Genomic DNA, 25,840 nt, shown 5'->3' with positions numbered 1-25,840 from the left:
CCACAATTTTATTTATGAACCATATTCCTGCTTTAGTTCAGGCATTTACTGATGTAGAAAATTATAAATTGAACCTAGTTTATAGCTTGATAAACCTGTCACTTCTATGACAGTTGCATACAATTCCATTATATAGACAACATTTTCAGCCATCATCTTAATCATTATACAACAAACATAAACATCAGGAAAGAAAAACAACAAGGCATAGAAAGAGCACATTTTGCAAATACGAAATGTGCCTGTCCCGAGTCAGGAGCCTGTAATTCAGTGGTTGTCGTTTGTTTATGTGTTACATATTTGTTTTTCGTTCATTTTTTTTACATAAATAAGGCCGTTAGTTTTCTCGTTTGAATTGTTTTACATTGTCTTATCGGGGCCTTTTATAGCTGATATGCGGTATGGGCTTTACTCATTGTTGAAGGTCGTACGGTTACTTATAGTTTTTAATGTTTGTGTGATTTTGGTCTTTTGTGGATAGTTGTCTCATTGGCAATAATACCACATCTTCTTATTTATATATACAACAATTTACTACAGCACAATAACACAATGACGGGCGTATACGAACTGAGATACGTCATATTACCATAAATAGGCTAAATAATAAAAACAATAATTTACCAAGACAAATAAAATAATACTATAACACCTATTAAGATGACAAACTAATCATACTTCTGTTTATAGAATTAAAAACTATAGCTCGAAATATGGTGCTTAGCAAACGTTCTCCATTTACATATGCATAGAGCTTAGAGTATAATAAGTGTTTGTACTTCTATCAATTACAAACCACACCCACATGACCTTTGATATATTGAAACAACAGCTCGATAGACATATGACTCCATCTTTATCATCAGCCACACCAGCTGAATCAAACATCCAACAACAGCAAAAAACAATATAGACACAGAGTGCAAGCTAATATACATATTAGTGAAGGTGTTACATCTCAACATAAATCCATTGGTATATATATAATACACGTAAGCCTGGTTAAATTTCTTCAGGGACTTCACTCTACATAAAAGTTATCAAAAATACCAGGCTTATAATTTAATACTCCAGTCGCGTTTCGTCTACATTAGAATCAAATAAAGGTAACAGTAGAATACCGCTGTTCTAAACTCATTAATCGATTGAGAAAAAAAAATCCGGGTAACAAACTAAAACTGAGGGAAACGCTTCAAATATAAGAGGCGAACACCAACACAACAGAAACACAACATCAAAATGAAACACACAGAGAAAAAAAAAACAAGAGCAATTTTCCTGATTTGGTACAGGACATTGTGGGTTTGAACCTGGTTTTGTGGCATGCCAAACCTCCCGCTTTTATGACAATGTTAAATATAACAATAAAATGGCAACATTACATGACAGGACTACAACAAAAATAAATAAGAGAACATATAGGACAGAGAAACACACGAATAAAAGCTAACAAAAGGTACCAGGTTTAAAATTTAATACGTCAGCCGTGCGTTTCGTCCTCTCAAGACTAACAAGTGTCGCTTAGATGATAAAAGTTCGAAAACTAAAACAAGTACAAAGTTGAAGAGCACTGAGGACCGATAGTTCTAAAAAGTTGTGTCTAATAGGGCTAGGGTTTTCTGTCTGGGATAAGAACATCCTTATTATTTAGAATTATTTATACTTTTGCAAACAGTAAATTTATAAAATGACTATATAATAGATATGATAAAACCGAAGTGGTGACTGACACCAGACAAAAACGGATACATCACATAAAAAAAAACTATCTAGCACATAGAAATACACAGCCGAATTTTAACAGTGACGCTCTTATAAACATAAGTATAAAATAAAATTGAAAATAGAAATGAGACATGTGTCAATGAGACAACAACCCGACCATAGAACAGACAACAGCAGGAGGTCACCAATAGGTCTTTAATGCAGCGAGAAACTCCCGCACCCGGATTCGTTCTTGAGCTGGCCCCTAAACGAATATATATACTATCAGGAATACTGGATGGCATACTAAAAACGCATAACAATAAGTTCATTAATACGTATATGGGCGTTTTTCAATTAAAGTGCAATTTTCAGGCCTCAAAAATAGAAAACTAACTTGTCTGACATTTTATTTCAAGAGTTATTTTAAATACCTCTATTATAGACCTCTTTGTAAATGAAAAATGTAATCTTAAATACTCTTCAAAATGATTTTTCTCCATAATTTTATAATATTCTGTTTCGTAGTGAATATTTGCTTCTAAACACAAATCTATTGGCATTGTAATGTTCTCTATTGACATTCTAATTCTTTTCATTTTATCAACTGATAAGATCACATTTTTTTCTGAATTGGGCAACCATTTTTTATTGCTAAAATTTACATAGTAAGGTTCAACTCATGTTGCGTAGTAAAACTTTTTGATGAGTTTCGTACTTGACAAAAACCGTTTCGTAGTGGACAAAAAGTTTCGTAGTGAACATCAACCCTGTCCTATATATGTTAATAAAAAATACATTGAAAATTACATTAACCCTTATTATTTGTTTTGCACGAATTTAATTGATAAAAGAGCAAAAAAACACTGCATGGTAGTGTCCACATAGAAACGTTTTCTTCAAAACTTGTTTCGAAGTTAACCGTTGCTCAGCGGAAATATTCACATGTTTTATTGGTTTTTCCACAATCTCTATATTGCAACGGTAACACAAACGATTCTTTTCATCAAAGCACAGGCTGTTTACTGATATTTTTTTCATAATTTTAAAACCAGATTCTGAGGGAGATTTAACCCGTTTCTTCGAGAACATAAGAAAACAAAACGGTATCACACTGGTTCATTTGATGTGCTCAATTTTTGTTTGCCTACAATTAAACTGCCGTTATACAAGCATCACTTCCATTGTAAGACCCTAATGTTTATATCCAGTCAATTTCTTTCAAACATCGATTATTTATATCTGGTTATTCTTAACCAAAATTCGACATCTTACCGACATTATTTATTTAAACGCACAAACTGATGTAATTAATTCGCTTTGGTTAATAAATTGATAGATAAGACACAAAAGCCCTGCCCGGTAATATACTCTTGAGGCAAAACTTAAATGACCTAACAGCTGTAGAAATTCTCTCTTAGAACAAGAGGATTTGACACTAATGCTTGAAATAAACGCACAAATTCGATCAACCTTCTCCTGCGGTAGACGGGCTTCCATATTTTTCTGAATCGAGAATGATGCCAAGATATTCAATACAAGTTACAGGGCCAACAGTTTTATGCATTGTTATTGGAATATTTAATCGTTTAAAAATCATCATCATTAATGCCATTGATCGTTCTCCTTCAGCGTGTGGCGGATCTATAGTTAAGAAATCATCCAACAGGTTTAAATGTTATTGACCTTGTTGTTTTTAGCAATATAACATATTGCTTGTGATAAAGTATCGAATATGATGGGACTAGATCGGCAGCCGAAAGTTAATCGCACATAGAAATAATATATATCTTCCCATTTAATGCAAACAAAGACCATCGTGAAGGTAATACAGGATAATTTTTGAATGCATTGGAAATATCGTAATTACATAACTACATGTAGGAATGTCTCCCGTATTTTATGATTATATCTATAGCGTTGTCGATATTGACGTACGACATAGAGAAGGTGTCTTTGTCAATAATTTCATTGATGCTAAAATGAATATCACTTTGATGAGGTGCCGATAAAGCTACATGTAATATAAGTCGTTTTTTCTTTGAATATTTTCATTCCGCAACTCCCAACGGACTGACACGGTAACTTGAAAATGGGAGTGTATCAAAAGTCCCATACATAAAACCATTTTCACACTCCTTCCTTAACAACTCATTTACTACGTTCGGTTGTGATCGTGCAGACAAATTATTTTGATATTCAAGGTTTGGTAAACTAGTTACAAACACTTTAGTGTCAAAACCATATTTTAAACAATTGCATAAATAATAAACAAAAGATTTGTCACTGTGATTTCTAAGCTCGTTTTTTGATACTTCTACATTAATAGGAGTAGTATTATGTGGGGGGAAGTTAATATTTGACAGTGATTCTTTCTATTTTTCTCGCTATCGTTATGCGTAGATTGACGAGGACAGGTGGTTACGCTATGATCATAGTTAGGAAAATTGGAGCACATGTGTAAGAAAAGGCATCGACCGTCTTTATTACAGCCAGACAAGCTATTGCAAATTTCTTTCCCGTTGTGAATATCAGAATCTCCGCTATTTTTCGTTAAATGTGGGGTAGATACGCTTTTTTCTGATAATTGCAAAGGACAGAACTTTGTACCATTGTCAACCATGTGACAAAGCTTGCAAATATTTATTTCAACGCCCGCACCTATCAAGATCATCAGGTTACTATCCATTTTGCTCCAATCGACTTTAATTTGTTTCTCTTGAAGAAGGATCGGGGCCTTGGCCGAAAACAAGTTATGGTAATCGTAAAACTTATCACCATAAAAGTTGCTGATTTCTATGATATCCTCTTCATAAGCGTCTAATTCAAATCTCTTACCTGAAAAAGCAGATGTCATTACACGCTTGCATTTTCCGAAAGGTTTTATGAATTCCTGAATTGTTAGCTGTCGATTTAAGCGTGAGTCTGGTTAATTTCCAAACCTTCTGACAAAATGGTATGTGACTGGGGACTCTCGAAACTAGGAATAAGGAGAGAAGCTAAGTTAATATCCTTACACTGTATTATTTGTTTCTGTATTCCTGTAGAGACTATGTCTACATCGGAAAAATCATCAAAACGAACTATGTTCTATTTAATCCATGATGTAACGCAGCCGGTGTGTTTTGTAACGGCGGTGCCGTATTGCTGGAATTGTACCATTGATGTAGATTAAATGGTTTGCTATTATCAAACAACTTCTCTGTTATCGGGGTATCGACGGATTTATAAAGGCCGTTCACACATTGTGACATAGTGTTAAAAGAAACCACCAATATATTAGTGTTGATATTTTCCGTAGCAAAAGTATGTTCAATGCTTTCACGGGTTTGAGTCTCTGTTGAAGCAGTTGGATTATCAGATAAAAAAAAACCTGTTTATTGCACTTAAAGTATTTTCGATGGTTTCTACGCGATGATCACTTTTGTTTACAATGTTTTCTGTATACAGAGATTTAACCACGTTTAAAGTTAGATTCGGAGGCCCTTTGAAACCAATTTTAGACAGTTCGTCCACCATTTCGGTTTTTGTTTTCTCAGAACTAGTTTTTGTAACATCAGTTTCGGTACTATATGGTTGAAAACGGGATTCCCGTTTCGTCGGATTCCGTTTTTTACTTAGAGGCATAATTATATTAACAGTGTTTTGAGAATAAATTTTAAAAGCTGTTGCCACAAGGAGCAATTACTAAGACTGTGATTCAACTTGTGTTTAATGTGACACATATATTGTAAAACTGCAAGCACGTAACTTTATCTAACCTATATTTATTATGACCTCTTAACCGATTTTTAATGTCGAGTAACGGGTTATTCAGAAACAGGTTAAGACAAGTCATCAGCACCATTAAACAGCTGGTAATAACCAACTCGTCTATAAACCATGATTATACAATTCTATAATCTACCACAAATAAAATAAGACATTTGAATTTTAACTCTTTATATAACAATTCGAAAACAAAATCTTATGCATTGAACAAATCCATCAAAAGATAAGATTATTGTAAATGTGCGTAAAAAAACGTTCCTTTACTGGCTACCCGGGCACTGCCTAGGAGGTGGTGTGTATTTTGTTCGAGGTTCCGGTACACGATATATATTCTGTTGATGCTGAAAAAGAAAATGTTTCCCGATAATGCACATAATACATATTATAAAAAATAATAACTGCCTAGACAATAATAGTGCATTGACTTGACATATCAACGATATAAGGATTCGGCCCGAAACGGGGAAATAGCTCGGCACAGCCTCGCATTTCCCCGTTTCGAAGCCTCATCCTTATATTGTTGATATGTCAAGTCAATGTACTATTATTGTCTTTATACTGCAATCTAAAACAACATTTTCAATGGTTGTTTATTAATGCTTTAAGGTTATTTATTCGATTTAAGTATTGGGGAAAATCCCCTTTAAAAAAGCCTCATATCATGCTCGCGGAGAAATATACAATACAATGAAATGAACATATTTACCTGTTGAAACTCACACTCGATGGTCAACGAAATCGTTTGAATATGGACTTCAATATCAACCATAAGCATGAAACATAATGATTTAGGGGACGACCATTTGATATTCTGGGGGGGGGGGGGGGTTGCAGGAAGATTTTTTTTTGATCGATTATTTATTTTTGTAAACTGAGAGAACAGATTATTCACTTTCTGCACTATTGAAGCAAGATTTTTCATTTTAATTAAAGCAAAGGACTGATTATTCATTTTCGCAACTCTATTTATGATATTCGAAAACATACAAATTTTAAAATATTTGTTAATTAAGAATAAAACATACATGTATAGTCAAGTTATTGTGTACCATTTAATCAAAATTAATCATTACCCCCTGCAGAAAATTTAAGATTTAAGATTTTATTCATAACCTCAGACACATACTTGTGTACAAGTAGATAATATATACAAACATATTAAGATAATACATAGCGAGACAGGACAAACGAAACACAAATACATATATTTGTTTAGGGGCCAGCTGAAGGACGCCTCCGGGTGCGGGAATTTCACGCTACATTGAAGACCTGTTGGTGACCTTCTGCTGTTGTTTTTTATTTGGTCGGGTTGTTGTCTCTTTGACACATTCCCCATTTCCATTCTCAATTTTATAGTATATTATAAAAGACAATTGGTATAATTAGATTAAATATTTTTATACTTTTCTTCACGAAATGAATCATCTATATTCCCAAATTAATATACATGTATTGCATACATACATAGTATTGAAGTTTGGTTCATCCTAGCCTCTTTCAAAAGTATTGTCAAACATATTTTGCCGAGCGGAGCGAGTCAAAAAAAATTTGAAGGGTTTTGGAACCCCTGAAAGCCCAAGAAGCCATAGACCTGCTGAATCAGGTAATTTATTTTCAAACTACCAAAGAACAAAACATTTATTTTTGTGAATATCAAGGCTGAGTTATTTATTTTCAAAATCCTCCTGCCACCCCCCCCCCTCCCCCAGAATATCAAATGGTCGTCCCCATATAGGTTGCAAACAAAAAATCTTAACAAATGTAATATGTTTTTCCAACAATTGCAAAAAGAAACAAGATTAAGTCAATACACGCATCGTTGTGTGCATTGGAAACAAGAACAGGTTGAAGAGGTCGTATACATAATTGAATATTATTTCGGCATTTTCTATTTAAATATTCATGAGGAAAAGTGATATCGGGTCAGTGACTGTATATGACATAGAAATATACAGTCAAAGCATTTTGACTGCTCAAATAGAACGAGTGCAGTATAAATATGTGTTGGTGTTCTTTGTCGTTCGTACAAAAATTACTTAACAAAACCAACCGTATCAATGACAACATGTATTTACTGAAAGCAATATTTAACACTAGATTTGAAGTACCATATCAACCCATTCATACCATTCTCCCAGACAGTGAAGATCTTAAGTCCTTTTTGAGAGTACTAAATATGTTCTGCTATTTGTAAGACCCTAATTTTAACTATATTATCAAAATCATATTAACATACAAAAACAATCTATACATACATTTGTACTATCAGGATGTGTGGGACTATTACAAATATGGTAAACATTTGTCTTATTCATTATATCTTGAAATTTGGCCTTCACATCCTGGTTCTGCCAGTTCCAACTATACATCATATCAACATTATGACCAGGGTTTGAACCGAGTTGATCATACACTGGCAAACTTTGACAGTTGCTTATTTCAGCTTTTGGATAGTAATAGATGAAGGCTAAACACATTTCTTCTGCAGTTGACAATCCTCCCTAAAATAATTGTTAAATATTTTTTGAATACACCTTCACAACAAATTAATGTAATTAAAAGATTTGAAAACCTTATATTCATATAGATTTCTCACATTACGCACTGTTAGATTTGCTCTTTCTGCTAGCTCTCTATTGTAAATAAAAATTATTATTTCACTGCATGTCGATTTTGATGGTGAAATGAATATTTGATTGGTTAAACTATCACACGTGACGTCGAACAAAACTTCATATTCCCCTCTGAGTATCATATTCCCCTCTGAACGTCATATTCCCCTCTGTAGATCGGGACCTCGTAATATGACGTTACGCTCGGTTAATGTGCATACCGTTTTATAATCCTGGTACCTTTGATAACTTTGAAAGTCGTTTAATTAAAATAGCGTTAGATAAGTCATTACTGTGATTATTCAAGCGTTAAAATATAAAGACTAATAATTTACTCTTCATCCGTGTTAAGCTATTCAAACAAGCAGATACGAAAACAAACGTATACAAATTAATATAGTACATTCAGTAAGTAAACGAATCATAGGCAGTGGAATAAAATATTCATTTCCCTAAGCTTCAAGAGATATGAAGATTTGTTCACCCTCGAAAACTCACATTTCCCTCGGGCACAGCCCTCGTTAAATATGAATAATATTCTTGGGTGAACAAATCTTCATATCTCCCTCAGGAACGGGAAATAAATGTATGATGTCCTTCATAAGAGATCTCTAATTACAGGGTCAACTACAGGAATTGGCAAATAGCCTATAACATGTAAAAGTAATTGTCTGAATATAAATTTTTATTATAAACACTGATGAATACAAAACGTCTCATATTTTTGAGTCAATTTAATAATAAAAAGCTGATCAGATCGATTTCCCGTTAGATAAACTATTCCCATGTCAAATAGACCTCGGTAGCATCAGTCTCGGACTTGTCAGTTTCAGTTTCACTTTGTGTTCATTGTATTCATTTGCATCACAATTTTCGTGTTGTGACACGAGAGTTTTGTTTTGCGTCATTTCCGACGTTGGTAAAAGTAAGAATTTTATCAAACAAAATTTCAGTGGTGCAGGAAAATTACTAATACTATAGCATCAAATTGGACACATCTAGTGATGGGTTACGTGTATCCCCAGTTGCAGTAGTGAAATAAAATATATTACCAATGTCGGTTGAGTTCTTCCTGTTGAATCATAAACACAGTCAATTGTTAAACTATCGCCCTGAAAAAAAAAAAAAAAGATGTATCAGTTAACAACTATTTGAGTAACCATTGTTTAACACATAAAAACGATGCAATTTAATTTTAAAACAGATGTTGTCTCCTGATTTGATACTGTTTATGATGCTTAGTCTTCAGTTTTCTATGTTGTGTCTTGCGTACTATTATTTGTCTGTTTGTCTTTCTCTTGTTTCTAGTCATGGTGTTGTCAGTTTATTTTCGATTTATCAGTTTATATGAATATGACAGTTGTTATCCATTTGTTTGATGTGTTTGGACTTTTGATTTTGCCTTTGGTTTTTGGACTTTCCTTTTTGAATTTTCCTCGGAGTTTAGTATTTCTGTGTTTTTACTTTTTTTGACTGTCCCTCAGGTATCTTTCGCACCTTTTTTAGTCTTCTGATAAACACAAAGAGGTCTCTTTTCAAAAATATGTTCTTGTTCACAATAATAAGATAGAAATATTTTAATCTTTCAAAGCCTTATTTAATATGCAATAATAGAAATTATACAGCATCAACTTTAGTTTCAAGCTTATTCTTATGAAGCATTAATTTTGAGAATGGATAAATACATCGGTTTATCATTTATGAAAATCAACGGTACAAAATAGACATTTTTATTTGTCCGGTTAAGAAACAAGAAAATCAAATCATAGTTATAGTGATATGTCATATTCATAATAGGCTTAACTTTTATACTAACATCACTTTTTCCACATTATATTTCATTTTTGTTGTCAGCAATGTTCATTAAAATTCAATCCTTTAATCCCTTAATCAATCAATCTGTATTATACATTATACACAACTGTATCTCAATATCTATATATTTTGTTATTTTGTCTATTTAACACAGCTTGCACCAACCAAAAAAGTGTACACAACAACACCAAATATATATATTATTTTACTTACATATTTAATTTCTCTCTCTTTTGATAAAACTCTCGCATCTTGGTAATCAAAGTCATAAGAAAGGTCCTGTGCCAAAGGTTCTAATTCTACGTCACCCCGAATATGATGAGCTATCAATTTCGAGCCAAGTAAATGGGAATGAAGAAGTGTTGCAAAAACTTTCATACTATTTTGTTGGGTCACCAAAGCCTGAAAAGAAGGTATGTATATTTTCTCTTCTAAAATTATTCAAAATATTACAACAGACCTGAATTAGGTAACTTGCACATTCGTTAAAACTTTACATATTTAACCGCTAAAGATTACTAACAATTATATGGATATCTGGATCTATACAATATACAATAATATAAGGGAGTGCCAGTTCGAGATGAAAAAATATTCTGTTCTATACACTTGAAAAATCATAAATGTTGATTTATTGTTAATTTCGTTCTCGTTTTAAATATAAAATACTTTTCATTTCGCATCAAACAAACATACCAAAAAGAAAATTCATATCGTACACGTATGACATGACATTGATACACCTTGGATTTCTTCGGAAGATGCAATAAACATATTATTAAAATGTTTTGATATGCAAGTGACGCATCACATTATACTTAACATTTTCCATTTAGGAACTTCCACTAGTTCTGGTTAGTTTTGAAAACATTACCACAGTCATAGTATATGTACTTAAATTCCATTCCACGCATGTTCCTTTTGATAAATTGAAGAATTTTAAATGCTATACATATATAGTAATTAAAAGCGAAGAAGAAAATTTAGCAAAAACGTTGATGATACGGAAATAAAGTTTATGGCAAAAATACACTACAAAGAAAATAAATCTTCGTTCCGTAATTTTTGAATTACTATTTTAAAAGTTTTACCTTTTCTATACACTGTTTACTGCATGAATGTCTTGATAAAAAGTTTTTCTCATGTGGAGGAATAAACTGAAGTTTATTAACAATAGCACCTGTTTGCAAAACTCCGGAGTCATATTGACGTAGTTTGTGTGTAGCTGTTATCCTTATACCAGAACTATCAATTATACCTGGATTTGTAAAAATAAATACATAACGATACGAATTCATAGAAAACCTTTCAACTTAGTAAGAATAATTATGTCTAAATGCATGTAATGCTTAAGTTTGTATGATATCTCTTGACCCTTTAATAAATATGTTTTTAATATTAATAGCTCCAGGTTTGTTCTAACTTTCTTGTTCTAACACGACGGGTACCACATGTGGAGCAGGATCTGCTTACCCTTCCGGAGCACCTGAGATCACCCTTAGTTTCTGGTGGGGTTCGTGTTGTTTAATCTATGTTGTGTCTTGTGTACTATTGTTTGTCTGTTTGTCTTTTTCATTTTTAGCCATGGCGTTGTCAGTTTATTTTAGATTTATGAGTTTGACTGTCACTTTGGTATCTTTCGTCCCTATTTTCTGGAGTTATTTCAATTTTTGTTTTTCTTGTTATGCAATATAATTCACACTGAAGACCTTTCAAATCCGAAACGGCGAACTCTATCTTATTATATCACTAAAAATGTAGGTAGTATTTGGCTGGCAGTATAAAATCTAAGTAGCGGCATCTTTGAAGTAGATTTTCTATTACACCATATGCCTTAATAATATGAATAGTTAACTGAATCTTACCCGACTTCATTGTTGGATTATTAAAGTGAGTCTCCATTAAAAGGTACTGTGGATCACCTGGTGTATTGAAAGAGAATCCAGCGTTCGATGGGAAATCAAATGCCTACGTTAATATATCGAAATTTATATTTAAACACATCAAAACTAAACATTTTTTTTATTTTACTTATCTGATTGAAAACTGTTAAATCTGAGATCTTAGAAAACGAAGCATTGTGTATGTCATCTGACAAATATCATTAATAATGAGCATCTGTCTAAGTATGCCTTCATTAAAGGTAACAGGAACTGTTGTATACGGTGTTCAAAGGTCATAAATCGATTTAGAGAAAAAAAACTAACCCTGGTTACAAACGATTACCGAAGGAACGCATCAACTCTAAGAGGAAAACAAAGGAACAACGGAAAAACTGAAGTGCAGCCAAACCCAAACGCAAACATACATAGAAACGAACTTTTTGATAAAAACTGCTTGGTACAGTGCATTTAAAAAGTAAAATCCTTAACCAACGATCATAGAAGTCTTATGCATAGTCACCAAACATAAGTAACAAACAAAACATTTTCTAATTTAAGTTGACTGCATAGTTCTCAACACTAAAATTTTTAAATTGAAATACAACTTACACAACTGGGTCGATTCCACTGCTGGTGAACGTTTCTTCCCCGAGTGTATTATCAGCCCCATAGTCAGCAATTCGGTGTTGACATGAATGTCATTTATGGTCATTTTTATAAATTTATTGTTCAAAACTTTGAATTTCTCGAGAAAAAAAAATAGGATTTTTTTATCCCAGGAATAGATTACTTTAGCCGTATTTGACACAACGTTTTGGAATTTTCGGTCCTCAATGCTCTTCAACTTTGTACTTTTTTGGGTTTATAACTATTTTAATCTGGTCGTCACTAATGAGTCTATGTAGACGAAATGCGCGTCTGACGTGCTAAATTGTAATCATGGTATCTTTGATAATTATTATAAAGATATGTTGATGAGAATATTACTAAATTCTTTGCATGTATTTTATTCATTATTTCAATCGGTAATAGGAAAAAACGAAGGTTATGTCTTACTTACTGAAAATAAAATTGAAACAAAATTCGTTAGAAAGTTTACTTACGACACCTCCAACAGCCCATGCAATCACAATATCATTACACTCTAGATGTTTAGGTCTATGTCCATAGCATTCAAATACCTCGTCTTTATCGGCATCTGTAGCATGTGGGCAATTAGAAACCACAATATGATGAACATAATCTTCATTACCTGGTGATATTATTGGTTCATACTGAAATTGTCAAGTGAAACTACAATTGTTTAATTAAATACAGCAAAGTTGCCTAAGGCATTATATGGTAGAGTATACCAACTTAAAGCATGGCACAAAATTTCAGGAAGCAATGACTTTTAGTTCCATTATAAAAATGCGATGAAAATGTCATATTAATTTCATTCATATCCTTATATGTAAGAATGTTTTTAGTATTCGGTTGATCGAAAGTTTAAACAAAGATGTTTACCAAATTTTTGGAAACTGTGTAATGAAGTTCCAAAGAATAAAGAACAGTACTAACATGATTAATCAACCAACCTTTCTAAAACTGTAAATTTGAAATTATAAAGAAACTACGGTTCAAACTCCCTTTGGCAAAATTAAACTTTAAGTTAGATGGATTTTGGCAATGTTAAATGTACTTTTTGGTATATACAGCTCTTCAACTGTTTTGGTTCTTATACTATCTTACAAATATTCGACTTTATGCCATCCTGTTAAAGCCACTGGTTAAATACCTCTAGCTCTTTTAGTGGACTATAAGTCCCCGAGATTATCATCGGCTTAGTAGTCAGTGCTTTGGTACTGGAGATTATTAACAAACCTTTCTAAAACATTTCGCGTTGATAAATAACAAAATCATAAAGTTCAACTCCCTGGAATAAAATTTTACCGCATGAAACTTAGAACGTGTTGTATTATTGTCTAAAAGATAAAAAACCAGACACCAAAGGTTCACGAAAACTGCACAAATAACCATTAAGTTATTGTCCGATAACTGGAAATCACAATTTTTAATAACTAAACCCTAATTACTCGGATATAAACAAAAAACGAAAGAGAGCTCCAATCAATAAATGTAAACAATTCCCTTAAGTTTCATGCAAATATGGGGCAAACTTTTTGGGGTTATTGTCCGACATGGTAACGACGGAAGGACGGACAAACCGACGGACAACGTTAAACCACAATATATTCCGTTAAAGGGCATATACAAATGCCACAAAATGTTAACGACATGATAAAGCAGTACATTGTCCTCCTTTGGGACGGTGTATATTTACATCCTTGTCTGTCTTTATTATAAATTAAGGAAAGTATCTCCCTCATGCAAGCTCTGATTCCTTTCACGGAATTGGCTATACTTTTTGGACCTTTTGGATTATAGATCTTTATCTTTTATATAAGCTTTCGATTTGAAATATTTTGGCCACGAGCATCACTGAAGAGACATGTATTGTCGAAATGCGCATCTTGTGCAAGAAAAGTGGGACCGTTAATTTTATTACCTTAATTTTAATAAAAAAATCTCAAGATGATATTAAATGAAATAACAGCAGTATTATCGAGAGAAACAAGTAAGAGTACCTACCCTGATCATATGATACTTCTGGTTTTTTTGCGGAACTTTAAAAATTTTACATTGATAAGTCGTTTTCTTTGCTGGTACATGGAACTACAATATACAAAAAGAAAACTATATAACCTGAACAAATTAATACGGAGTGCATATCTCCCAACTGATACGATATTCCTAGGCTCGTATTTCCTATCATGATTTCCTTGATAGAGGGTTACTACTCACAAGAAAGCTATAATCAAGAGTTCAAAATGGTGAAGTTGAAAGCATCCCTTTGTAAATTTAACGAACGCAATCACGAGTTTGTTGACCGTAACGAAATATCCGTTTCACAGCTGATATCGGATATGATCCTAAGGTCATAACTACAATTCCGTTCCATTTTTACGATTGTGACCTACCAAATTAGACTATTTACAAAATTTGTAATAATATAAGCAACACGACCGGTGCCACTTGTGTAGCAGGATCTGCTTACATTTCCGGAGCACCTGAGATCTTTCCCAGTTCTTGGTGGGGTACTTGTTGCTTAGTTTTCTATGTTGTGTCTTGTGTACTATTATTTGTGTGTCTTTTTCTTGTTTAGCTAAGACATTGTCAGTTAGTTTCCGATTTATAAATTTGAATGTCCCTCTGGTATTGTTTGTGCCTCTTATATCGAGGATCTAAATTTCTCCCGCTAATTTGATTTTTAAACTGGAATGATTTAAATGATGCTGTTCTTTAGCAATATTTCTTATCAATCTTGTAAGGTTGTTTCAACTAAATGGTCACAAAGGCATGCAATGTGTTTTTACAGACCATTTTGTCATAATTTATTGTTTATGATACTGTGAATAGTACATCATTTAGGTATCGAGATTGTTGCTAAAGGATGGAAAGTATGAGTATTAAGTGTAAATAGGAAAGAGATGTCCAATGTAATATTTTTTTTATTTTTCTTTTCATTTTCAAGTTTTCTATCATGTTTTTTTTTTTTAAATTATCAAGTATTTTAGAAACAAGTTATTTTACCAGTATAAATAATCTAATATTCCATCGATGAGATTTTTTATTGTCAGGTACGGAAGGTCTTAGATTATCAATGTCTTCAAAGAGTAACTTGTAATATTTTAATTTCCAATCGTAGCTGCATAAAAAATATTATTTTTCTTTAGTATAATCACTGAATTGCCATATTCAAATGCATTGACGATTTAATACAAAAGGAAAATAAATTGAAGTTCTGTACCCGACGTACACGTAATCAAACATCATGAAATCAACGTTATCATTAGTCATGCTAAATTATTTCAACAATATACAGTGAACAGAAACCGTTACCAGTTTACTTCCTTCACAAATTGGAGAAATAATAATAATAAAAGAAAAAAATGTCTTTGCGACAAGCGCGCTGCATGATCGTATCTAACCGGTCTTACACAAAATGATACAAGTTAATAGTACGACGTGTGGAAACGTTAGAGTAATATTTATTAAAAAAAATGAACCTTGTTTATATTTGTATCTTTTAGAAAAAAAAAGAACAGTTATGTGCCTTACATTATGGTAAAGCATATCAAACTGTTCTGCATCAGAGGGTGGAATGTATTCATTTGCTTTTACAGACGTCAGCAACATCAAACTTTTGGCCCCTCGTCTTTCTGCACCATGCCAAGGTAGGGAACTAAACGAAGCAGGATCATCAGGATGGTATGAGTAGATTACTTTGACAGTACTTTCCTAAAAAATAAGACATGAAATCATTGAAATTTGTTTATGGGTCTCGATTAGCATTAATTTTGCTTCTTTTGAAAGATTTATGATCTTAAAAAATTTGTCAAGTGGATTTTCCTTTCGTTCCTTTTGGGGTAGACTACATATGTAAATAAATCTTTCTATGATAAGGCAGACGGATAAACACTTAAAAGTTGACTTACAATGTACAAGATATTGTATTATATAACCAAAATTTGTCCAAAATTTCCTAAATTTTGAGCTATACAATCAAATGAATTACAAAATAAAGCGCAGTAAATGATTCGATAGATAAGTGATTACATAAAATTGAGAATGAAAATATTATATTCAATGAACTGAGGAAGACAAGTTTCTTAATAATCAACTTATAGGCCAAGACCATTCTATGGGAGACAATTCCTGGTTGATTATTTTAATTTTTCAATTTTCAAACTACATTGACAATTTTTGGAAGTTTCATTTGCCTTATGTGCTATGTGTTTATCTGGACTTCAATGCTCAAAATACAGTAGCGGAAATGCTGTTCGGTATGTTGTATATTTACACGCCTATTTCTAATGGGAATGTGTAAAGTTTATAGATGTTTGCTTCTCTTGTTTTAGATTTTTTTTATAGATATTTGGAATTCTCGGGTTTAATCCATGTTGTGTTGTAAAAAATGTTTACCCCTTCTTAAATTTCCAGAATTTCATAACATTTAGTAAGGAATAATATTTAGAAAATCTTATAGAATTCTTGTTCTTTTCTCAACGTCTTTTAGAGAAAGAAGGTGCCCTTGTAAAGTTTATGAAAAAATCTAGAGATAGTTTTTAAACGCCAAATTTTAAATGACTTCTCGGAAACTAGCACACAAACCCTTCATTTTTTCATTAATCAAAGTGAGTATTAAAATAAGAAGTCCAATATTGTCAAGATCAGAATAGAAACAGTGCTGATGAATTAATCACTTGCAAGTGAATAATTAGAACTCAATAAATCTAATTTCATTAAACCCATAAGCTAGAGGTTTGAAGCGCGTATTTAAGTAGTGTTTAGTCATTAAACATATTGAAAGTGAAACCAAAGGTGAACTATTGCGATGCCTGATTCGATTCACAATGGAATAATTCTTATATTGGTCGCTATCATTTATATTGATGTTTACGTTTATGAAGAGTTATGTGACCGTCAGCAGTTTTCGGAGGTCATCTCGATAGTTAATTAGTGAGCGACTTGATTCGAATCCCGGCCAGGGAAGAACAGATAAACACATTAACACATTATTATAAAATATAACACTAGTACTTGATGTGTTGTCGATCTATAATGAGCGTCTTCCGATTGTCATTTATTATTGCCAAGACTCCATAAAATAAGCAAAATGATTATTTCAAAATCCAATCCGTACATATGCAAGATAAATATTAAATAAAGTAAACTATTTATTGTATATGTTACCGTTATAAGATAGTCTTTATCATCACAGGTATCTAACTTTCTAGTAAACTTAAGAACTGTTCCAAAATTATCCTCTTTGCCGAGTAACAAAAACCAGTCCTGACTAGCATCAATAATCGGTGCATAGTGTCCTTCTGTATGACAATCCTACAAATTAATAGAATTTCATTGAAATGATTAGGATTAGACATATTGAACTACTTAATATGTACATGTATTTCATTTTTTTCAGCGTCAAACGCTCGTATTTGGAACTTTGAAAGCTTAGCACACTACTACTTCGTTGTCAATGCAACAGTTTTCTCTTTTGAGGTGGTCTTGTCAAACTTAAATATTCCAGAAACTGTATTTCCAAATAAGACTAAGTGATGGCTTTTTTTTTTTTTTTTTTTTCGAGTGTCACTGATGAGTCTTTTGTATACAAAACGTCTTGAGTACAACACGTACATCCGTGCATAGAATCAAATTCATAACAGTGTGGTCGACGGTAAAACGTTTATTAGAATTCTACTGAAAAATTTACCTATTATAACTTGTTTGTCGTTGGCGATGATGTTATGCTCACTCAGTCTATCGGAGGCCTTCAAATTGGGATTTAAATAATCACTTGTTTCACATTTTGATACATAAAATGAAACTTTCTTTTCACAAATCATTTAAGGAATTTGTTTTAAATAATTGTTATACCCCATCACTAACAACAGCTTCACTTTTAAGAATATTAATGTCCAGAGCTGATATCAATAAATAATAATAATAAAAAAAAGTTTATTCATGGTAAAAAAAAAAAAACTTTTAAGTTAATGGGGACCCGCATTATTTCAAAAAATATCTTATTGATTATTAAAGAGAACAAAAATTTCTACATTGTGATCATTTAAGAGTGGCCTACTATTTATTTAATGCTAACCATGTGGGCTTTGTTTTGTTTTTTATACCATAACGCGGTTCGTTCATTCAGATATTTGTCAGTTTGCCTCAAGTTCAAGTCCAACACACAACTTCTCATGAAATTGGTATTTTTCTTACAAAAATTACATCCATGTGCTGTATTCTTTTCATGGAGAATGAATGGTTCACCTTATTTTATTTATTGTCGGGTTTTTTTGTGAATCATTGACGTATAAGACAACCTGATTCTTCTTTATTCAAATTTAAAAACATACGAGATGGCAATTATGACACAAAATAATTAAATTAAACTTACAGCCGAAGAAAGATAATGAACATCGCTTTTATAGTCTACTAAATATCGATGTCACAAAGTGGTCTTTTTAAAAATGATGTAAATTTATAAAGGAAACAACAAACAAAATAGTTCGAATACTTATATTGGAAAAAGAAACGGTGTGTAAATCATAACAATTATTGTATTTCAATGAAAATCAAACTGTTGAATTTTTCCGCTGCGAGCGAATTTTTAATTTTGGTCACATTTTTTTAAATAAATAAATCTTGTATTCTTGTTGGAAGTTGCACTGTGTAGTTTATACTCTTTTTTAATGCCACACAAATCCAACACAGACAAAAAAAATGGTAGGTTCAAGAAATAATTGATGCAAACTATACTTTATTGTAGTTTAAACATGGGTAGGCATTATAATCGTGATTATTTTTGCGCGAGCTATATCGAAAAACTATTATAAAAAGTGTACTAGTTCAGTGAAAATATACGTCGTCATACTTAAATCCTAAGACGTCGCGTACGGTGTTGGTGTTAGTTTTGGTAACGTTAGTTTGACGTTATTTTTCATGCATTGTTTAAATAACGTCGTACTTTTTTTTATTTCGTGCAGCTCAATCATACAGCATAATTTATATGAGCGGTTTGCTTGACTTGCTACGTATAGAACCGAAATGCAAAAGCGGCACATATTTTTTTTAAGTACAGTTAAATTAAAACGGAAAAATAATATTCATTTAAATTAGTATCCCCTTGGAGCAAAGATATTTTCTCTTCTTTTTTTTTTTTTAGTGAAAAAGGATATTTTAAAAAAGTTTAAACCACTGTCTTTTCTGATTCTTTTTCTTTTAGTGTAAACATATTTATTCATAGTGGGTTGCGAAACAAGTTATTACAACTTATATTAATACGTTTCCACTTTGAGGGTGCGAGTGCTTCCTTGTAGCCTTAGCCTGCTCTTTTCGAAATCTAAAAGGGTTACTTATATGTGCAAGAGATATTGCTCTCTCTTAACACGGGTCAGTCATTTATCGCCCCCTTCCGACGGACTATCATTGTTTCACAAGACCATCATACTCGCAAATGGTGTCAAGGGCTTATTCTTTTATCCGCTTTTGATAATTTCCGAATAAAGATTTTATAAGTTGAATCGTTTGTTTCGTCGCCTGTATTAAATGTTAAAAGAATCAACAGTTGAAAGCAAATTCAAAATTAACCACAATAAAATTAATTTAATCAAATGTGCCCATTTCATAAACAAAAAGAAATTTAATCTCAACTATGAACAAGAAAACAAGTGGGCGCAGATAGTATTAGCAAAAAACTACATGGGGACATTTTAGCGCAGACATTAGAGCCCATTTTAGCGTAGGATTAATGCGTTCAGCTGTATTTTCGATAGCCCATTTTAGCGAAAACTTTCCTAGTTGAATAAAACCACGAGCATTAATTTATGCTGGTTCAATATTAAAGTTGTATGTATATTCATATGTTCACTTTGAATCATCATGGAAATAAAAGTAATCCTATAGTTGTCACTCAGCTATTTACGTTTTTCTTGATACTATCATCAAATTGCAAACAACATATATAAAAATACAATGTATAGGCGAATGTGCACCACAATCTAGACAAGATAAAGAGAAAAATCATTTCTTCTGCAACTTTATCAACAGTATTGTACTGATTCTGCATGGGTTTTCTCTTCCAGATCTCGCGCATGGGTCTTTGTTTTTAATAAAAAGTGTGCAAACAAAATAAATATTGAAACAAATATATAAAGAAAAATGCAAGGGTGAACTTAAGGTTGTTTCATTAATCCTTGTATGTGCCCATCGAAATTGATAAAGAAGCATGCCAGCATTTTTTATCCTTGCATGTTCCTATGTCCCTAGAAACACACTATCCATTCTTTCTGATTTGAAAATGTGCAATATCAATTGATCCTTTTTCTATTATAATCGTTCGTTCTAAGACACCAGGTCTCATGTACTGAATAGAGAACGTTCAAACTAGTCCCCCAAACTGCCTCAAATAATAGATAAAAGGGGAGGGAGAGGGCTTCAGAAACATTAAACCTGTTAAGTAAGTTTTGAATAAGCATTCAATGGCATATTTGTCGCTGGACGTCAGATAAACAATGAATCAATACACAAAAAATGCGCCAATTTGGGATACGCAATGTTTCAATCAATCTCATTATTATAATTAAATCATACTGATTGATTGATTGATTGTTGGTTGCTTAACGTCCAGTGGCAAATATTTCATGCATATTCAGGACGAGAACAAGTTAACAATAAATACAATAGGTAGGTTGTTGTAATAGAGGCCATCTAGGATGATGGTCGGGGAAATTTGGACTGCCACTGGAAAATGAGGGTATATTGGATAGGGACATAAATTTTGCCTTGCAACAGGCCACCTACGGACTCCTCAAATAGTTGTTGCAATGGTTCTTAACGTGCAAAGAGCGTGGCACTCTCTTTACACGAGGCATCGGATTTAACGTCCCCCTTCTGACCGGACGTGACTGCGAACTTGATACATCCCGCACAGCCAAACGGACGCCCCAATTCGGCAAGCGTTTTACTGCCGGTCGGGAGAAGACCAACTGACCATATTTCTATACCCCAGTCACCTTTGGGGTTTTAAATCATACTATTGGTAGAGAAATTCATAATTTGTTATATCAAATTGATAATTTGTTATACCAAATTGATAATTTGTTATATCAAATTGATAATTTTTTATACCAAATTGATAATCTGTTATATCAAATTGTTAATTTGTTATATCAAATTCATAATTTGTTATATCAAATTCATAATGTGTTATATCAAATTCATAATTCGTTATATCAAATTGGAAAAAGTTAATTTGCATGGCACGTAAAGGCTTCCGCAATTTTCCACGTTAGGCACTATATGTCAAGTTTTACAGAACGTAACGTCAAAACAAGTAAAAAAGCATGGTGTGACATTATGACTAGACAAAAGTAGTCGCTGACTGTGTCGTTATTACTTCCGACATGTGATCGAAAATGGGTTCAAAAAAATCCCTGAACAGTAGATTTTAATGTTATATAGTATCTTTTGTGCTATTATAATTTCAAATCCCCCCTCTCCAAAACTGTATGATATGACTTATCATACTTGTAGCAAAAATGTAAAAAACGGTGTTTTGTGACATTTTGACTAGACAAAAACAAAAAGATCGCGTTTATTTTTTTTTTCAATATTTTCTTTTAAAACTTCCACACAATTTTTTTTCATGCACTTAAAAAATAAGTTTTCATGTTTGAATAATATTTCATATCGTAGAAAAGACTGCAACTGCCTTTTACCTTTCATAAGACACTTAACAAATACGCCAAAACGTCAGAAAACGGCGAGTGTGACATTTCAACGGATTTAATAAAATAAACAATTTAGGACATAATTTAAACAAAACTTACTAATTGAAGACATAGAATGTTGTATATTTAATGTATAATTTTGACACAGAAAGGGTGGATATGTAAATTGTGGTTTGGATCTGCAGCATTCGTTCAAATTTTGAAGAGCTCAAAAAAATATGCGAGATTTGGATTTTGTGACAGAAATACAAATTTCAAAAACTCATTAATTCTGCCACGATCTTTTGAAATGTTGTAACAAAACTTTTTATTTTTTTTCCTTATTATATACGAAATAAAAAGATATATCATTTTCGGAATACTCTATTTGAATTACCTTTAAAAATCACTCTTAACTTCACCCCTATCCATATTTTTTCTCTATTTTCGGCTTGTCCACAAAACAAAGTCAACTTTTCGTGCTGGTCAGACGCGTCCAGTTAACGATGACGTCATAAATAAAACATACATCATTAACACCAAAGACTACTCTTGCTAGGAGTACAATTTTTTTTTAATAAGTTTAAAAAATGACAAGAATAACTTCAAATCAACGCTGATCATATGTCGCGGTGTTACTTGTCTACACGCTCAAAATCAGTGTTATTAGGGATCATTCGAGTAAAAAATGAATAAAAGTATTGATTTTAAGGCATATTCCATTTCTACTTTTAATTACGCACATTTTGATATATACATTTATATAGTTATCAATTTCGAAACTTCTAACAAATGCAATAAAGGCGAACTGGAAAGCAAAACCCGTATTATCACAAACACCGTACGCGAAATGTAAACAAATAAATAAACAAAAAATAATAAAAATACAAGACTACCAAAGGCCAGAGACTCCTTACTTGTATGATTTTTTTTTTAAAAATGCATTTTTTTAAAATAGTCGAAAACGAAATTGTCTGTCCAATGGAAAAGTCGAAGCCCAAAAAAGATGAACGGTGCATTATAGAAACATAGAAGCTTGCTTGTTGCAAAAGTTGACGACAAGATCTATTTCATAACTTGAGTATGGCCTAATACTATTAACATGAAATAAATATATTTATAGCAAGTCCCTTGATACGAAAGATCTACATGTTGCCTTGGGCTTTTTTTTTTTTTTGCTCTTTGGTTGGGTTGTTGTCTCAATGACAATTCAATTCTCATTCTTATCATAGACATAAGTGCATATTAAAATAAGAATATGTAGATATGTAGTGTGATAGACAATCAGAGAAATTCTTTCCAGGGACCAACATGCGTTAGCAAGCTATTGGGCCCCGTATGGCATTCGACCATTAGCAAAATACACACTTTATAGAATGAAAGCTCCAAGAGGTTTTGGCATGAAAAAAACAATCGCAAAAGTTGAGCGAGAGAAAATAAAATAAGGATACCGCATGAAAATTGGAAAATGGTCCGCAGCATTACATGACGGTTATGGTCATGCGCGTATGGTCCAAATACTCATAAGGTCCGTGCGATCACAAAATGCACGAAGACGTCCATTTCTATGTAAATTGGGTCGATTTTGATATAAATCTATAAGATGAATGCGTTTCTGTTGCCAAGTGTTTTTCACAAGTATAGTAGCAGTATATCAGAACAGTTTAAGTTTTCTATATACACCAAATGATACATGTTGCCAATACAATAACGTAAATGCATGCAAATTTCACAAGGTTAAATCCAAATAGCTTTCCTACTATCGAATAACTTTCAAGTACGAAAAAGACAGGGCAGAAGTATATTTTGTCTATATGTTTTGTATTTGCACAACTTTTGAAAGTAGATTATTCATTCGTTCTAAAATAAAATTAGACCAGATAAAAGTTAAAAGATGACATAATTCGAATTGTTAAATCGCTTTGACATCCGAAAAAGATAATCAATCAATACATGCATTGCAACTTTTTAAGCCAGTCATTCTTTTTTCTGAAAGAACATGGCTTTGCGATATCATATGAAAATTGATTGTCGAAACATAACAAAAACACAAGTAAAGGACTTTTAATTAATCAATATAAATCAAAACACAAATTCCTGATTAGTATTTCGAATTATTTTATATAGGCGTTGAGAACCTTTGGTGACCCCACGGTTTAAATGTCTATATTAAGGACGTCGTGAGCAATAGACGTTATAGACGAACGTTCACCTAATCTGTCACAGTCAATGGGTTATTAAAGTACGCCAATCAATGTCCACAGCCACACTGTTATGAATTCGATTCTATATGAATATTTCTTTTATATCAAGCTTAATATTTTTATTTAAAAAAAAATGCTGTTGTCAAATTGGTATTTTTTTAAGTACAAATGTGAATTATATTTTAAAAACTGTATAATGTAAAATTGCTTCAGTTATACCCCTTTCTCTACCTCTCTTTACAAATGATCAATGTTATAATACTATCAAACGCAAACCTTGAAGTGTGTTGTTCCATTGCTGTCAACCCATCCGATAACAACATCTGAAGGAAACATTTTACCATTAGACGAAAGCCCAAAACCAACATATCCTTTAGTCTTCACGTGTGTCTCAAAGATTACATGTGTTGCGTTAGTTTTCCAAAACAACCAGTAGTTTCCTTGTACATCTAACTTCCACACGTTACCAAACCGCTCGGTAGGAGTTGGCTCTGTTGTTGTTGCCGGAACATTATCCTCTGGACTAAGTTTTCCGAAACATTTTGCAACTAACAGAAACAATAGATAGGACACCTTGCATGCCATCTCTTTGCAGAAAAAGTCAACTTCACAAGATTTCTAATGTATATAAGGGGTTATGGTGACTAAATAACACACATATTTATCACATGTTCATTATTCTGATTGTTTAAGGTTATGTTCTAGTATTATCGAAAAAGGAATTTATAGACTACTAGGTTACACATGGAATGTTTAAGTATTAAGGTATTCTTTAGAGATAAGCGTTAACTTAACAGTTCAAAATATAGATACATATAAACCGAAGAATTTGAACATGAAGAAAATTGTTACAGTACATCTGCATCATTTTGTTTTCGATTGAAATCGTTCCAATTCTATGTAAATAAAAGTCATATGTTAAATGAAGAGAAATTGTTTAAGTAATAATTATTGTAGTCTTCTGTATGACATTCAGATGGCCACCTCTTATTTTTATTTTGCATTCAAGTTAATTTAAGGGATTTCACATACCAAATCAAAAGATTGGGTTTTGCTATTTATAATTTTACGGTATTCAACACAATCCCATGTCTCTTTTGGAAAACTGCAACATTAAAAAAAAAAATTCCACATACGAACTTCTAGTTTTCCTAGTTTCTTTCTCACATGCACTCTACATTGGTACCAACATATTCATTTAAACTCTAATATTCTAGAGTGTCATGCATCTATGTTTGAAACACTCTTCATCCATACCAAAACACTCTCGTGTTATGATTGCAAAAAATAAAAAGAATCAGTTATACGTTTTATGCGTCCGACACGCTTTTCTGGATTTGCCCTCATCAAAATCGCCCAAAACCGAATATGTGAGAGCCAAGAATGTTTAAAAACCAAAACACACGACCACAAAGGAACCAAAATTAATAGCCAAATCCATACGTTTGCATGCAAGATTAAAACCTCAGTTTTCATAATTAAAAAAATCATAAACAAACAAGTTTAGAAAAGTTTGTTATAAATCATGGCAATAC

At 32.4% G+C, this 25,840-nt stretch overlaps 1 protein-coding gene across 1 annotated transcript; it reads right to left on the bottom strand.

Annotated features, from left to right (window-relative positions):
- Positions 1-5,655: 5,655 nt before the first annotated feature.
- On the bottom strand, positions 5,656-24,981 carry LOC134705349 (DBH-like monooxygenase protein 1 homolog). The gene is made up of 11 exons (XM_063564094.1): positions 24,582-24,981; positions 17,582-17,728; positions 15,947-16,126; positions 14,417-14,500; positions 12,889-13,059; positions 11,768-11,870; positions 10,994-11,160; positions 10,116-10,304; positions 9,140-9,199; positions 7,731-7,976; positions 5,656-5,816 (listed from the first exon to the last, which is right to left on the bottom strand). The coding sequence occupies exons 1-11, from the start codon at positions 24,888-24,890 to the stop codon at positions 5,736-5,738; spliced, it is 1,737 nt and encodes a 578-aa protein (XP_063420164.1). The 5' UTR covers positions 24,891-24,981; the 3' UTR covers positions 5,656-5,735.
- Between the last annotated feature and the right edge of the window lie 859 nt (positions 24,982-25,840).

Source organism: Mytilus trossulus, chromosome 2, assembly GCF_036588685.1.
Source record: "Mytilus trossulus isolate FHL-02 chromosome 2, PNRI_Mtr1.1.1.hap1, whole genome shotgun sequence".
In the NCBI taxonomy this organism is placed as follows: domain Eukaryota; kingdom Metazoa; phylum Mollusca; class Bivalvia; order Mytilida; family Mytilidae; genus Mytilus; species Mytilus trossulus.
The sequence above is the reverse complement of the archived record's forward strand: the minus strand, read 5'-3'. Positions and strand labels throughout refer to the sequence as shown.

Excerpts from the sequence above, each read along its gene's own strand:
- LOC134705349 (XM_063564094.1), bottom strand. The coding sequence starts at position 24,890 with ATGGCATGCAAGGTGTCCTATCTATTGTTTCTGTTAGTTGCAAAATGT. Across the intron at positions 16,127-17,581 it reads ATAAAGACTATCTTATAACG|GAAAGTACTGTCAAAGTAAT; the intron begins GTAACATATACA and ends CTTATTTTTTAG. Across the intron at positions 10,305-10,993 it reads GTAAACAGTGTATAGAAAAG|GCTTTGGTGACCCAACAAAA; the intron begins GTAAAACTTTTA and ends CCTTCTTTTCAG.